We start from the raw sequence: 12,698 nt of genomic DNA on the forward strand, positions 1-12,698 counted from the left end.
TAGCAGGCACCGAAAAGAGTCTAGTGAAGGGATGATCTGGGACCTGTAATAGTGCCAGTTTTGCCAATCAAAGCAGTTAAGTGGGCATATATGGGGCAAGGCGTTCTCACAGGTAAACCGGTCTCAGATTGTTAACGGCTTTATATAGAAACAGCTATTGTTACAGTAAGGCTGTGTGCCCCTCTGGCATGGCATAGGAACACCTGGATTCCACCAGTTTCTGGAAGGGGCAACATCACATACAACTCACTGGGGCATTGGGGTTGGGCCTCTGCAATATACCTGATCCCATAAAGGGGCCGTAGGGGGAGCACTGCTTGAGAAGCAGTAAAAGAAGGTTGAAGCTAGAGTAACCTTCTCCTAACTTATAGCATACTGAGAAGTGGAACCAACACCAATAGTCTTCTGTAGGAACTTTTCTTTTTATCAAAAAACTACATTGTTTTCACTCTGTAATGTAAAGTCATAGATATCCAAAACATGTCCTTTTCTCTTTCTTTTGGGTCTGGAAGGAAAAGGTGTCTATGCTTCGCTGCTGCAATTTTTACTGTTGTCGGCCCACAAAATTCCCTTTGCTGTCCTGCTTCCATTCAAGCAGAGTTTCCTAGCCCCCCTCCCTCAAAGTGGTGCTGAAGGCATTAAAGACCAAAACCCCCTCCTCTGGCAGAGAGGGAGGGAGGGAGGGAGGGAGGGAGGGGGAGGGAGAGAGGGAGAAAGGTCTATATAGCAGGCACATTCTCATACTCTGGAGCGCTGGAGCCACAGTCTTGGAGAATCTGAAGTTGGAGTTCACCCTGGAGCACATTCCTGTGGTGTAGTAAGAACTTCCGCACTCATGAGACCAGAGAGGGCTGCAAGCCTGTGTGAAGGAGGGAACGAAACAGGGAGGAAGGTTTTAGAACTGCTACTGTCGGTTGTTGCTGGGATAAATTCTTCAGGACACGGGACATGCCAGGAGTCTCTTTTAGATGTTTTAGCCAGGCCCAGAAGGCTAAAAAAAGGGAGTCAAAGTGATACAGGCTAGAATTCTTGTGAAGTTTAAACCTCTCCTTCCAGCACAGTGACTAGATGGGGATGGTCTTCTCAGTAGAGATGGATGGATCTGCCAATTTCACTTTCTCTGTAGGGGTGTGTGTGTGTGTGTGTGTGTGTGTATACAGTGGTACCTCGGGTTAAGTACTTAATTCATTCCGGAGGTCCGTTCTTAACCTGAAACTGCTCTTAACCTGAAGCACCACTTTAGCTAATAGGGCCTCCTGCTGCCGCCGCGCCGCCGGAGCACGATTTCTGTTCTCATCCTGAAGCAAAGTTCTTAACCTGAAGCACTATTTCTGGGTTAGCGGAGTCTGTAACCTGAAGCGTATGTAACCTGAAGCGTATGTAACCTGAGGTACCACTGTATGTGTAACAGATGAGTTGTTATGCAAACAGTACCCTAGGGTATGCATTTGGGCACACTTTACTTGGCTGGAGAACTGCATTGCAAAATCCAAAGAAGCATGAATTTTTGAAGGGCTGCTAATGTTTCAGTTTACATATATTCCAGAAAGTGTGAATTAGGTAAACTTGCCTTTAAATGCAAACTGAATTGGATTTCTTCCTCATTCCTATTCCCCCAGTCATTGGACTGATTCTGTGAAGAGTGGAAAGAGGAGGGCTGGGGGTGGGCGGGTTCTGTGTGTCTGCACAACAATGTGTGCTGCCTGAACCTATCATAGGCAAATGGCCCCCATAAGGTTCCCCAAGACTGAATGCAACCCTCAAACCCAAAATAAAATAAAATAAAGGGACTAGTCACGTCTGCTGTAGATCATTGGCTTGAGCGCAGCACCCCATGGTTGAATTCAACTGGACTTAACTGTCCAGGGGTGAGTCAGGTATCATATAAAGATAGGGCACACACAAATTTAGAGGGGTGTGTGTGTCACATTGCCATCACCATGTTAACTTCCACTCTAAATGTGTTATTTTAAGAGAAGGTGGAAGGTGGAACGAGGATGAGAAAGATGGAACTATGTAGCTTTTTATTTTTATTTTAAACTTGGTCCTGTGGTGCAGGTTGGGGTTAAAAATGAGTCTTAGGCTTGTCACGACAGAAGAAGGCAGCAACTCAGAGAGCATCTGTAAGCCTACATGCAAATCATTCCTTACCAAAAAACTGTTGTCTTTGGGGTTTGTGGTCAAGCTGAGACCCAGACGCATATTATCCTTGCGCTCCGACACATTGGAAAGAGTTACTCTTCCTTGGGAAAAGAATGCCAGAGTTAGGCATGTAGCGGAAAGGAGGAACAGCTGTAGAACAGGGAGCTTCAGAAAGTGTTTGTGCAAACTCTTTGCATTTCCCTCTACCAGTTTTAATGCTTGGTTTTTCAGGAAGAGGGGCAGCAATCAGACCATGTATAAAACTGAAAGCATTGTGCACTTGCAGGAAGGGCCATAGCTCAGTGGCAGGGCATTTGCTTTGCATGCAGAAGGTACCAGGTTCAAATCCTGACATCTTCAGGTAGGGCTGTGAAAGGTTTCTTGCCTGAAACCTTGGATAATGGCTGCCAGTTAGTGTAAACAATACTGAGCTAGATAGATCAATAGTCTGACTCGGTCAAAGGCAGCTCCCTTCACTTACTCTCCCCCTTTGAACTTGAGAACTTGGCTAACTGGTAGCATCAGTCTAAAACAGTATCAGTCTGAAACTCAAAAGGAACATTCAGAGCTGGTTGCCACCATGCTGTTAGGTCACTTACATGCTTAACCAGCATGCTTAACTCTAATTAATGCATGAAGGGGTTAAGACCATAGAGTAAGCTGTCTTGCCAGGCTTAGCTAGGTCACTTCCCCTCCTCTTAGGAGGAAGGGTTGCCAAGCTCTCTGTTCTCTCATATTCCTCCATGTGAACTCTGCCAGTAAGGAGGTCTAAGCTGGATGCTCCAAACTTAGACTGTGGGACTAAAGCAAGCCATCTTTGTGTTTCTATGCAAATTATTTAGAAACATTTACCATTTTTGGAACCTAAGTTATACTGCCTGTGTTTTGTTGCTGCTGTATGGAAAAACACATGAATCTGACCTTTGAAGAGTTTATAAGTAAACAATTTTAAGCTTACCAAATATGTGGTCTCTTTCTATGCTAAAGGAAGTGGGGAATTTTAGGAACAACTTAGAAGGGGGTATTTTAAAGGTCTAACAACCTATATTTCTATGGTTTGCAGCATGTTTTGTTATTTTAATTCTCTCCTAGGGCTCTCTCACCAAACAATACTTGCCCCAAACCTGGATAGAGGCATCCTGGGATTTTTTTTTATTATTTTACCATATCTATTTTTCATTTTAATCATGTTAACCAACAAGATTGGCATTTCATAGAGGCCTGCTGGTTTCACTTCCCACTGAAAAATGTTCCAGGGCTATAAGGGTAGAGCTTAAAGACAAAATAGAGCTGATCTAGTGGCAATCTTTCTTACTTATGCACCACTCAGAGAAGTCAATGGTAGCTATGGATGTGAAGACATGTGGGCATTTGAATGACCCTTAGCAATTTCAGTGGAGCACATATAGAAAAGATGCTCAAGGTGGTAGATTTTATCCCATGGGTTTACCTAGATTGAGCTTGGAACAGGTGCTGTTGCTTTCACCATTCACCGAACACTTGTAGACATCTCCAGTCTTCTGTTGCCCACTGGTCTCATAAGGGGCACCGACTACCAGCCTGGAGGGAAACAAAAATTTGAGGGGGGGGGGTTAGGAGGAGGTCTCTTATTGGCCATTTCTGAACATCACACATTTGATCACAAACACTGGAAAGCCTTATCACTGAACGGTCTAACAAAATACAGAATATTGTAATAGACACAATAATTTATAAAGATCAACTATTTTAAAAATTGTATAGAATGATGGAGTATTTTCCTGACGTTTTGGAACATCAAACACCGAGACAATATACAACCATATAACTGTAACTAATAAAAAGAAGCAGCACTGCATTATTGTATTGTCTTTGTTGGTCCTTCATGGTCAGTTGTAGCTTACATTATTTAAAAATATGTTACAATAATAATAAAAATCAAGCAAGCATAGAAACCCTCCAAATTGAGTGTATGCATAGGAATTGCTTACAATTACCACCATTTCCTTGCAATCTGCTCCAACCCCAAAAACATTATACCATTCATTCATTCAACCTTCACATTGGCATAATTTAGACAATAAAATCATAAAGGGGGGGGGGGAGGAACTATCCATAAAACATTGGTAATCCAGATACATTAAGCACATGAAAGTATTGCACCAAATAGCAATGCATTGTAGCCAATTCAGGGAAAACCCATTGAAATCAACGGGCCTAATTTAGACAGCTGAGATTCCTGCATTGTGGGGGTTGGACTAGATAACACTTATCTAGGGTCCCTTCCAACTCTGCAATTCTATAATTGTAGTCGTGTCCATTGATTCCAATGGGTATTCTCTTATTAGAACTAGCATTGGATATAACCAGGGGTGGCTAACTTGCAGGCCACAGGCCACGTTAGTCCCCACCCTCAAAAAAAGGTTTACATTTTAAACCAAGGTGAACTGAAAATACGTTGTCTGGGTTTGGTAGAGGACAGATAATAAATATCTCAAGTGTGCTGTGTATGCACCTCTGGATAGGGCCCATGCACTAAGCCAATGCTGGGAACCTGTGGCAATCCAGCTGTTGACGGAACTCCAATGCCCATCATCACTATTGGCCATGCTGGCTTGCGTTGATGAGAGTCAAGAGTCCAAGTTCTTTTTTTATATATATATATAATTTTTTATTAATTTCCACAAAAAGAATACATAACACATCACATTTTCAACTTTAACAGATTTTCCAATTTTGGACTTCCCTCAGCCTCTCTGACAATCATCCAAATTTAATTTTTAAGTACACAGTTCTTAAATTCACTATTGCCTTTCGAAAACCATTTGAAACCTATTTTTCTTTTTTGCAATATTTCTTTAACCTTTACAGAGCTTCTTTTAATGCCACTAACGTTATTTCTCTATCACTTCCGGTTGAGCCCGAACCCAGCGCAAGCGGGGATTTCTCCGTCAAGAGTCCAAGTTCATCTGGTTCCCCATCCTTGCACTGAACCTTCCGTCCAGTTAAGTGTGCAGTTCCCCTTAAGAAACAAACAGCCTCCCCAAACCTTCCAATATTTGGACACTGTCTATTGCCTTGCTAGACCACATCATGCTGTAGTTTAGAGGATGCTTGCAGTCACTTTTGGATGAGAGAAGAGAGGAGATGCATTCCCTGCCCCCAACCACATTTAATATTTAAGGACAGAGTTCATTCAACTCCAGCAGAACCCCACAACAGCCGGGAATCATAAAGAAATCTAAACAATGACTAATTCCTGTTTGGAATGGAGATCTTTTTCAAATCACCCGGATCGAAATCTGGCAGGAGTCGAGAGTCTGGGGACTAAATATATCAGCTGATTAAAAAAGAGTTTCTATGCAGAGCAGGAAGCAACATCAGTCAGTGTAATTTCTGGGAAAGAAGAGTTGGTCTTTATATATTACATGGTGGATTAGATGGAAGGTCCCCCTTATCTTTGATGGGGGATCTGAACCAGGGGTTGGAATCCAGTCAAGCATTTACTCCCCACCCAGAAGAACATGAGGTACCACCCACTAGTACCCTCTCGAGGTTGGGTAGACTTGCACAAGCTGGGCAGGCCTTGTTTGGCTGAATGCTTCCCATGGAGTGCGCTGCCTTCTGTTGCTCATGACCTGCTTTTGACGCTGCTAGAGCGCATCACCGTATGCTACTGGAGAGCACTGGCCCAAGGCTGGTCCCCTGGTAGAGACAGGAGAGGAGCAAGCAAGGCTCATTGCTTTTTCTAATATTTTTCTAATATGGGGGGCACACAGCTTTTTCTAATATGCTATATGTTCATATGATTTCTTGTCTTTTCTATAATGTATTTATATATATATGTTCTTTAGTATGAGACCTGTTAGGTGAAAGGCGACTAAAAATTTCAATAAATAAATAAGGCATTTTGCTGCCTGAGACAAAGCACAAGATATGGAACAAGCTTGTTTCCTGCTGCTCCAGAGGCCAGGACCCAAATCAGTGGATTCAAATGACAAGAAAATATATTCTGACTTAACAACAACAACAACAACAACAACAACAACAACAATAATTTATTTATACCCCGTCCATCTGGTTGGGTTTCCCAATCCACTCTGGGCGTCTCGCAACAGAATATTTAAAACACAATAAAACATCAAACATTAAAAGTTTCCCTAAACAGGGCTGTCTTCAGATGTCTTCTAAAAGTCAGTTGTTTATTTCCTTGATATCTGATGGGAGGGCGTTCCACAGGGCAGGTGCCACTACTGACAAGGCCCTCTGCCTGGTTCCCTGTAACCTCACTTCTCGCAGTGAGGGAACCGCCAGAAGGCCCTTGGAGCTGGACCTCAATGTTTGGGCTGAATGATGGGGGTGGAGATGCTCCTTCAGGTATACTTAACATTAGGAAGAACTTTCTAAGGGTAAGAGCTGTTTCGCAGTGGAACAGATGACCTCAGAAGGTGGGCCATTGCAGGTATTTAAGATGAGGTTGCATGGCCATCTGTCAGGGATTCTTTAGCTGTGGTTCATGCATTTCAGGAGATTGACCATTGGAGCTCCTGGCAGCTCTACAATTGCTGCTGCTGCTGCTGCTGTTATCTACAATCCTATGATTCTATGATATCCTCCACCACACTCAAAGGCAGCAGGCTAGCTTAGGGCAGAGAGTGCACACACAGTTTGGCCCTACAACTCTCTTCCCTTTAGTATCTTCTGCCTTAGGCAGCTGCCTCACTTTGTCTAATGGTAGGGCTGGCTCTAATACTGGAATACATCCGTCATTCATGCAAAAGCCCTACAGAGGAATGTTTCTTCTACTTAGTGTTGTTGCAGGAAATCAATCAGGGTTGCCTCTGTATGGAGTGATGTGCCACATCTGGAATCCATGAGGGACCACCGCCAGCTGTTCCTCTGGATCTAGCTATGCTCAAGCTAGGCAGCTTTTCTGGAGATCTTTCCTTTGGAAATGTCCAGGCTCTCTGCTTCCAGGTGGCAGGTAAGGGACTGATAGATAGACTGTTTCTCAGTTTCATCTCTGAGACTGAGCCTGCCCCAATGATGATGATGATGATAATGTCATGAAGTCCTGACGTAGGACAAACCTCCGGGAAAGAGTCCCCACAGGCCTTGGCATTATGGATTACTTTTTACTCAGAAGCGAAAATCAAAATGCACTTGCTTTCAACCCAATCCCAACATCACCACCAGGCTGCAAAGGTAGCAACTGAAATGAGCATCTTATTTTCGAATTGCAAACAGGACGTCCAGCCAGCTAGTGAAGGAGGAGAGGAGATAAAGTTTTCAACAAACCGTGTTGACATACCTCGTGGAGACCTCCTCAAATGCAGTTGTCAAGGCTCTGACATCTGCAGCAGCTAATCCCCATCTCCACCTTCAAAGTAACTGGGGAAATATTTCCATGGACGCTAAGTTTCCATGAGGCTCAATCACCACCGCTCTTTAAAAACTTAAAGTTCAACCCCAATGGAAAGCAATGTGTCATTGTCCAAGAAAGACAAAAAAAAAATTATGTGGCTTCCTTTCATTTTAGGACTTTGCCTCCTTCATTGTCATGACTGTTATAGGTTTTGGTTTCCTCCATAGCTCTAAGCTTGAATGACTCACTTTTTAATGCTTTATATAGCTTTGGAATTGCGATGCCTCTGGAATTGGGTGGGAGAAGTTTAGGCTTGCTTAGGCAGCATTATTAAAATTCTAGAGACAACCACAGAATGTTGTTGGATATCCAATCCATTCCCTCTTGAAATGAAGGGCCCTGCAGGAGAGGAGAAGACTCTGCAAAGGTGGCTGTTGGATTATCACTATTTTAAGAGACTTATGCCAAGTTTCCTTTCATTATCATCAGTGGGCCTCACAATGCAGCTTTTTCCTGGGCCAGAGTTCACCCCCTGCTATGGATTCCCTAATTCATGCTAGGTCAGATAACATAAATAAAGCCTACTGGATCAGGCCAATGGGCATCTTGTCCAGCATCCTGTTCTCACAGTGGCCAACCAGATGCCTAAGGGAACCTGCAAGCAGGATTCGAGCACAAGAGCCCTCTCCCGTAGTCTCCAGGAACTAGGTAAAAGTAAAGATGACCGACTCTGGGGTTGCGGCACTCATCTTGCTTTATTGGCCGAGGGAGTCGGCGTACAGCTTCCGGGTCATGTGGCCAGCATGACTACGCCACTTCTGGCGAACCAGAGCAGCACACGGAAATGCCGTTTACCTTCCCACCGGAGCGGTACCTATTTATCTACTTGCACTTTGATGTGCTTTCGACCTGCTTGGTTGGCAGGAGCAGGGACTGAGCAATGGGAGCTCACCCCGTCGCGGGGATTCGAACCGCCGACCTTCTGATCGGATCGGCAAGTCCTAGGCTCTGTGGTTTAACCCACAGCGACTAGTTACAGAAGCATTATTGCCTCTGACTGTGGAGGAAGAGCACAGCAGTTCCCCACACTTACACAGCAAAGGGAAAAGTAATAATATTTAAACAATCAATGTTTATTTAATTACTTCATTCATGCAGCGGTTTGACTTCATCCCCAGAGGTGTACTTCATTGTCTCTTGAGACAGGCAGATGCCAACAACAACTTCATTAAATACCATATCTTACTGCTTCTGATACCACCTAGAAACCATAATCATCAGCACAATATTGATATGCCGCTCTTTTGCCCACCAGTGGCATATTAAAACCATAAAATGTCCAATAAAATGTCACCATCAATCAAATCCATGTAAGGCAAAAAAATCACAACACACAAGGGCCAGGAGATACTGTCTTCTGGTCAGAAGTGCTCTCACTAATCCTACTTTCCACACTCTTAGGGTCTAGAAACACGAAATGAAAAATACTTAAAAACAACAAGCCAACTTACCAAAAGTGGAACAATTAATGATGTTATTAATTGTGAACGTATGCATTATTTAGTATTCACCATGAACAACAAAAAAGTCTATTTAAGATATTTATATACTTCTTTTCAGGCAAACCTTATCAAGCGGTCTTAATATGAAATATTAAAAAGCATCAATTAAAACTATAGAAAGAAATGACAAGTTACAGGGGGAAAACATTCTGGATCAACTGCAGGACCTAGGTCAGGGTGGTCCAGTGCGTGGCCTGAGGGCTAAGACCTCTTTTGGTGGCCTTTGGCAAGATTCAGTGCCCCCCCCACTGCGCTCTCACTGCTTTCCCAGAGCCAGATAAGTGAGGTCTTGGGCTTTGGGAAGGAGGCATGAAGGCTCTGGCAGGCTCCTAGAGTCCCCCTTCCTCCTTCCCAAAGCCTAGTTAGCAGCTTCCCAGCTTTGGGAAAGAGGTGGGTGGGGCACCAAATTGTGGGCTCATTCCCCCACCCCATGTGACAAGGCAGCATGTGGCCTGTGGGTTCTGTGTTGAAGTACTTTCATGGCCCACTTGGTATGAAAAGTTGGATTGCCCTGACCTAGATAGTCATCAGCTCACCTGGCTGATGTAATTGGCTACTTAGGAGCATCTGAGTGCCAGAGAATAGGCTGAATTCCTTGAAGGAAACCTGTGCTGTGCTTGAGGTGTGAATTACTAGCTGGTTGCTGGACCCTCCAAGCAAATCTTGCTTGCAGCAAAGCTTATCATTTGCAAAACCCCACTTGCCAATTAGACACCTCAGAGTGATAATATACAAAACCAGATTCTTTTGTTGTAAAGGCATCAAAGCATGGCTGTTTTAAAGCCTCCCCCCCCTGCAGAATTAATGTAGTTTCCCCCCTGTTTTGTCTTAAATATCTAGCATAAAACCAAACCAGCTGTGATGGGTCTGGTTATTTTTTCCAGTCGCTGTGTAGCATGCAATGAATGGACAGAGAATAAAAACCACTTTTCTTATTTTGGCTCTTTGGACTTTGAAGCCAGAGGGACCTATTTTCAGCACCTACGCTCAGGGAAGGCCTGTAGGGAACTCTAGGAAATGTAGCTCTGCGAGGCGAATAAGGACCACGCGGGTGGTGCTGTGGTCTAAACCACAGAGCCTAGGACTTACCGATCAGAAGGTCGGCGGTTTGAATCCCCGCAACAGGGTGAGCTCCTGTTGCTCGATCCCTGCTCCTACCCACCTAGCAATTTGAAAGCACGTCAAAGTGCAAGTAGATAAATAGGTACCGCTCCAGCGGGAAGGTAAATGGCATTTCTGTGCGTTGCTCTGGTTTGCCAGAAGCGGCTTAGTCATGCTGGCCACATGACCCGGAAGCTGTACGCCGGCTCCCTCGGCCAGTAAAGCGAAATGAGCGCCACAACCCCAGAGTCGGCCACGACTGGACCTAATGGTCAGGGGTCTCTTTACCTTTACTTTAACAACTATTAGCACCCTTAATAAACTGCAGATCCCAGGTATTTAAAGTGATAGCAAAGCACTTTAAATGCATGGTGCCAGTGTGTCAAAGGCTGAGGAACTGTGTCTGGCTGAGGACAAGGTCTCTATGCCCTCCAGGGCAAATTTCACTGATGTCTGCTCTGTCTTGCAACTGTCACTTATTCCTAAATATTCCTTTGTCTACAAAAGAAGACAGGCCTGGTTCCTGGAGCCACGGGCAGAAGTGAACAATAACAGCAGCCAAAATGCAAAGACCTCCTGAATTTCATTGGCATTTCGATTCTACATCTAATCAGCTGCTCACTGAAATAATAAACCGATGGGGGAAAGAGCTATACAGTTACACATGTTTAAAATACACACGTATATTGCATTTCCCAAAAAATATGTGTGATTAATGTGAAAGACACCAGGGAGAGAAAAAAGAAATGGGTATTTTTGGAAAAGCAGACATGAAACAACAGAAGATCAGCTCGTTCTTTGCAATCAATGGAACAGTTAATCTCCGGCAGCAGCTCTGGAGCCACTAATTTATTCAAGATGGGGCTGGGCGGCAAATGAGAGCTGAGAAAGGGAGTGGGTCGCAAGGAGGGTTTCAATGGGTTTGGTTGGAAAGGAGGGGGTTGCCAACACCCACCCACCCACCCACCCACCCACCCCTGGATTCAACTGAGTTTCCATTTAAAGGTGAACTTACTCAATTCACACTATCTGAAGCAATATGTCATCTTCACTCTGCTATTGATTTCACACGGTTCTTGGAAATTCGCAGCTTCTCCGAATTTTGCGACGCAGTTCTCCAGCCAAGCAATGTGTACAAAATTGCATATACTGGGGTATCGTGTGCTTAACTGATGTATTTTAACTATTTTTTAACTAGTTTGATTTTTTAAAATCTGTGTTTTGTAATGTAAGCGTTGGAAGTTGCAACTGAATCTGAGCTTGGGAGAAAGGTGGGATATAGACAGACAGACAGACAGACAGACAGACAGACACACACACACACACACACACACACACACACTAAATAATATTGTAAGTATTAAGTGCACTGGTGTGTGGGTGTGGGATTCACTCCCCAGCCTTTCTGGTACAATACCTCTTTCTTTAGTGATATGGAACAACATGGCTGCTCACTTGGAATGGGCCTCTAAAAATCCACAAGACTTGAGCAAAAATTGGAATTCTTCCAATGGGCGTTGCAAAGAGAATTCCAGGGCAGGGTGTTATATTGCGTTTATAGGCTGGATTTGAAAAAGGACATTAGGGGCTTATCACTTTCAGTCAATTCCACCCCCTGCTCCAACCCCGCTGGCTCAGCCAGCTTTCCCCTAAAATAAAATAGACAGTGATTTGGGGTCTTGAACCTGCATTTCCACAGGTGTCTGCTGTGTTCAGATCAGTATAGGGATGCAGTTGCTGCTGTAAGACATTCTTATGCAAAGGTTTCCTTGCAGGATAATATATCAAATGAAACTGTTTCTTAAACATATGATGAATTTTAGAAATAGCCCTTACAGCTGTCTCTCCCACAATTGCAGTGGAGCATGTAGTCATCCTATTGCCTGTCTCAGGTGATTCTTTTTGTTGTTGCTGTTGTTGTTTAGTCATTTAGTCGTGTCCAACTCTTCGTGACCCCATGGACCAGAGCACGCCAGGCACTCCTGTCTTCCACTGCCTCCCGCAGTTTAGTCAAACTCATGCTGGTAGATTCAAGAACACTATCCAACCATCTTGCCCTCTGTCGTCCCCTTCTCCTTGTGCCCTCAATCTTTACCAGCATCAGGGTCTTTTCCAGGGAGTCTTCTCTTCTCATGAGGTGGCCAAAGTATTGGATCAAAGCTTCAGGATCTGTCCTTCCAGTGAGCACTCAGGGCCGATTTCCTTAAGAATGGATAGGTTTGTTCTTCTTGCAGTCCATGGGACTGACTCTCAAGAGTCTCCTCCAGCACCAGAATTCAAAAGCATCAATTCTTTGGCAATCAGCCTTCTTTATGGTCCAGCTCTCACTTCCATACATCACTACCGGGAAAACCATAGCTTTAACTATACAGACCTTTGTTGGCAAGGTATTCTTTTTGTGTGTGTACAGAAAATGAATCACAGAATTCAATAGTTGGAAGGAACCCAGAGAGTCATCTAATCCACCCTCTGCAATGCAGGAATCGCAACTAAAGATGCAAAATGTGACCCCCGGGTCCCTTCCAACTCTACAATTCTATGATTCTATG

The 12,698-nt window shown here is 44.1% G+C and overlaps 1 protein-coding gene across 1 annotated transcript in view; it reads right to left on the bottom strand.

Annotated features, from left to right (window-relative positions):
* The window catches only part of ITGA11 (integrin subunit alpha 11), a 92,963-nt gene that overhangs the window by 48,963 nt on the left and 31,302 nt on the right, over positions 1-12,698 (bottom strand). The window contains exons 3-5 of the mRNA XM_081838755.1: positions 3,593-3,702; positions 2,152-2,243; positions 745-859 (exon numbers count right to left, since the gene is read on the bottom strand). Of these exons, the coding sequence (XP_081694881.1) occupies positions 745-859; positions 2,152-2,243; positions 3,593-3,702 (317 nt within the window). The remainder of the gene's footprint in view (positions 1-744; positions 860-2,151; positions 2,244-3,592; positions 3,703-12,698) is intronic.

The sequence above is a fragment of the Podarcis erhardii genome (genome assembly GCF_964252035.2).
Source record: "Podarcis erhardii genome assembly, chromosome: 14".
Classification (NCBI taxonomy): domain Eukaryota; kingdom Metazoa; phylum Chordata; class Lepidosauria; order Squamata; family Lacertidae; genus Podarcis; species Podarcis erhardii.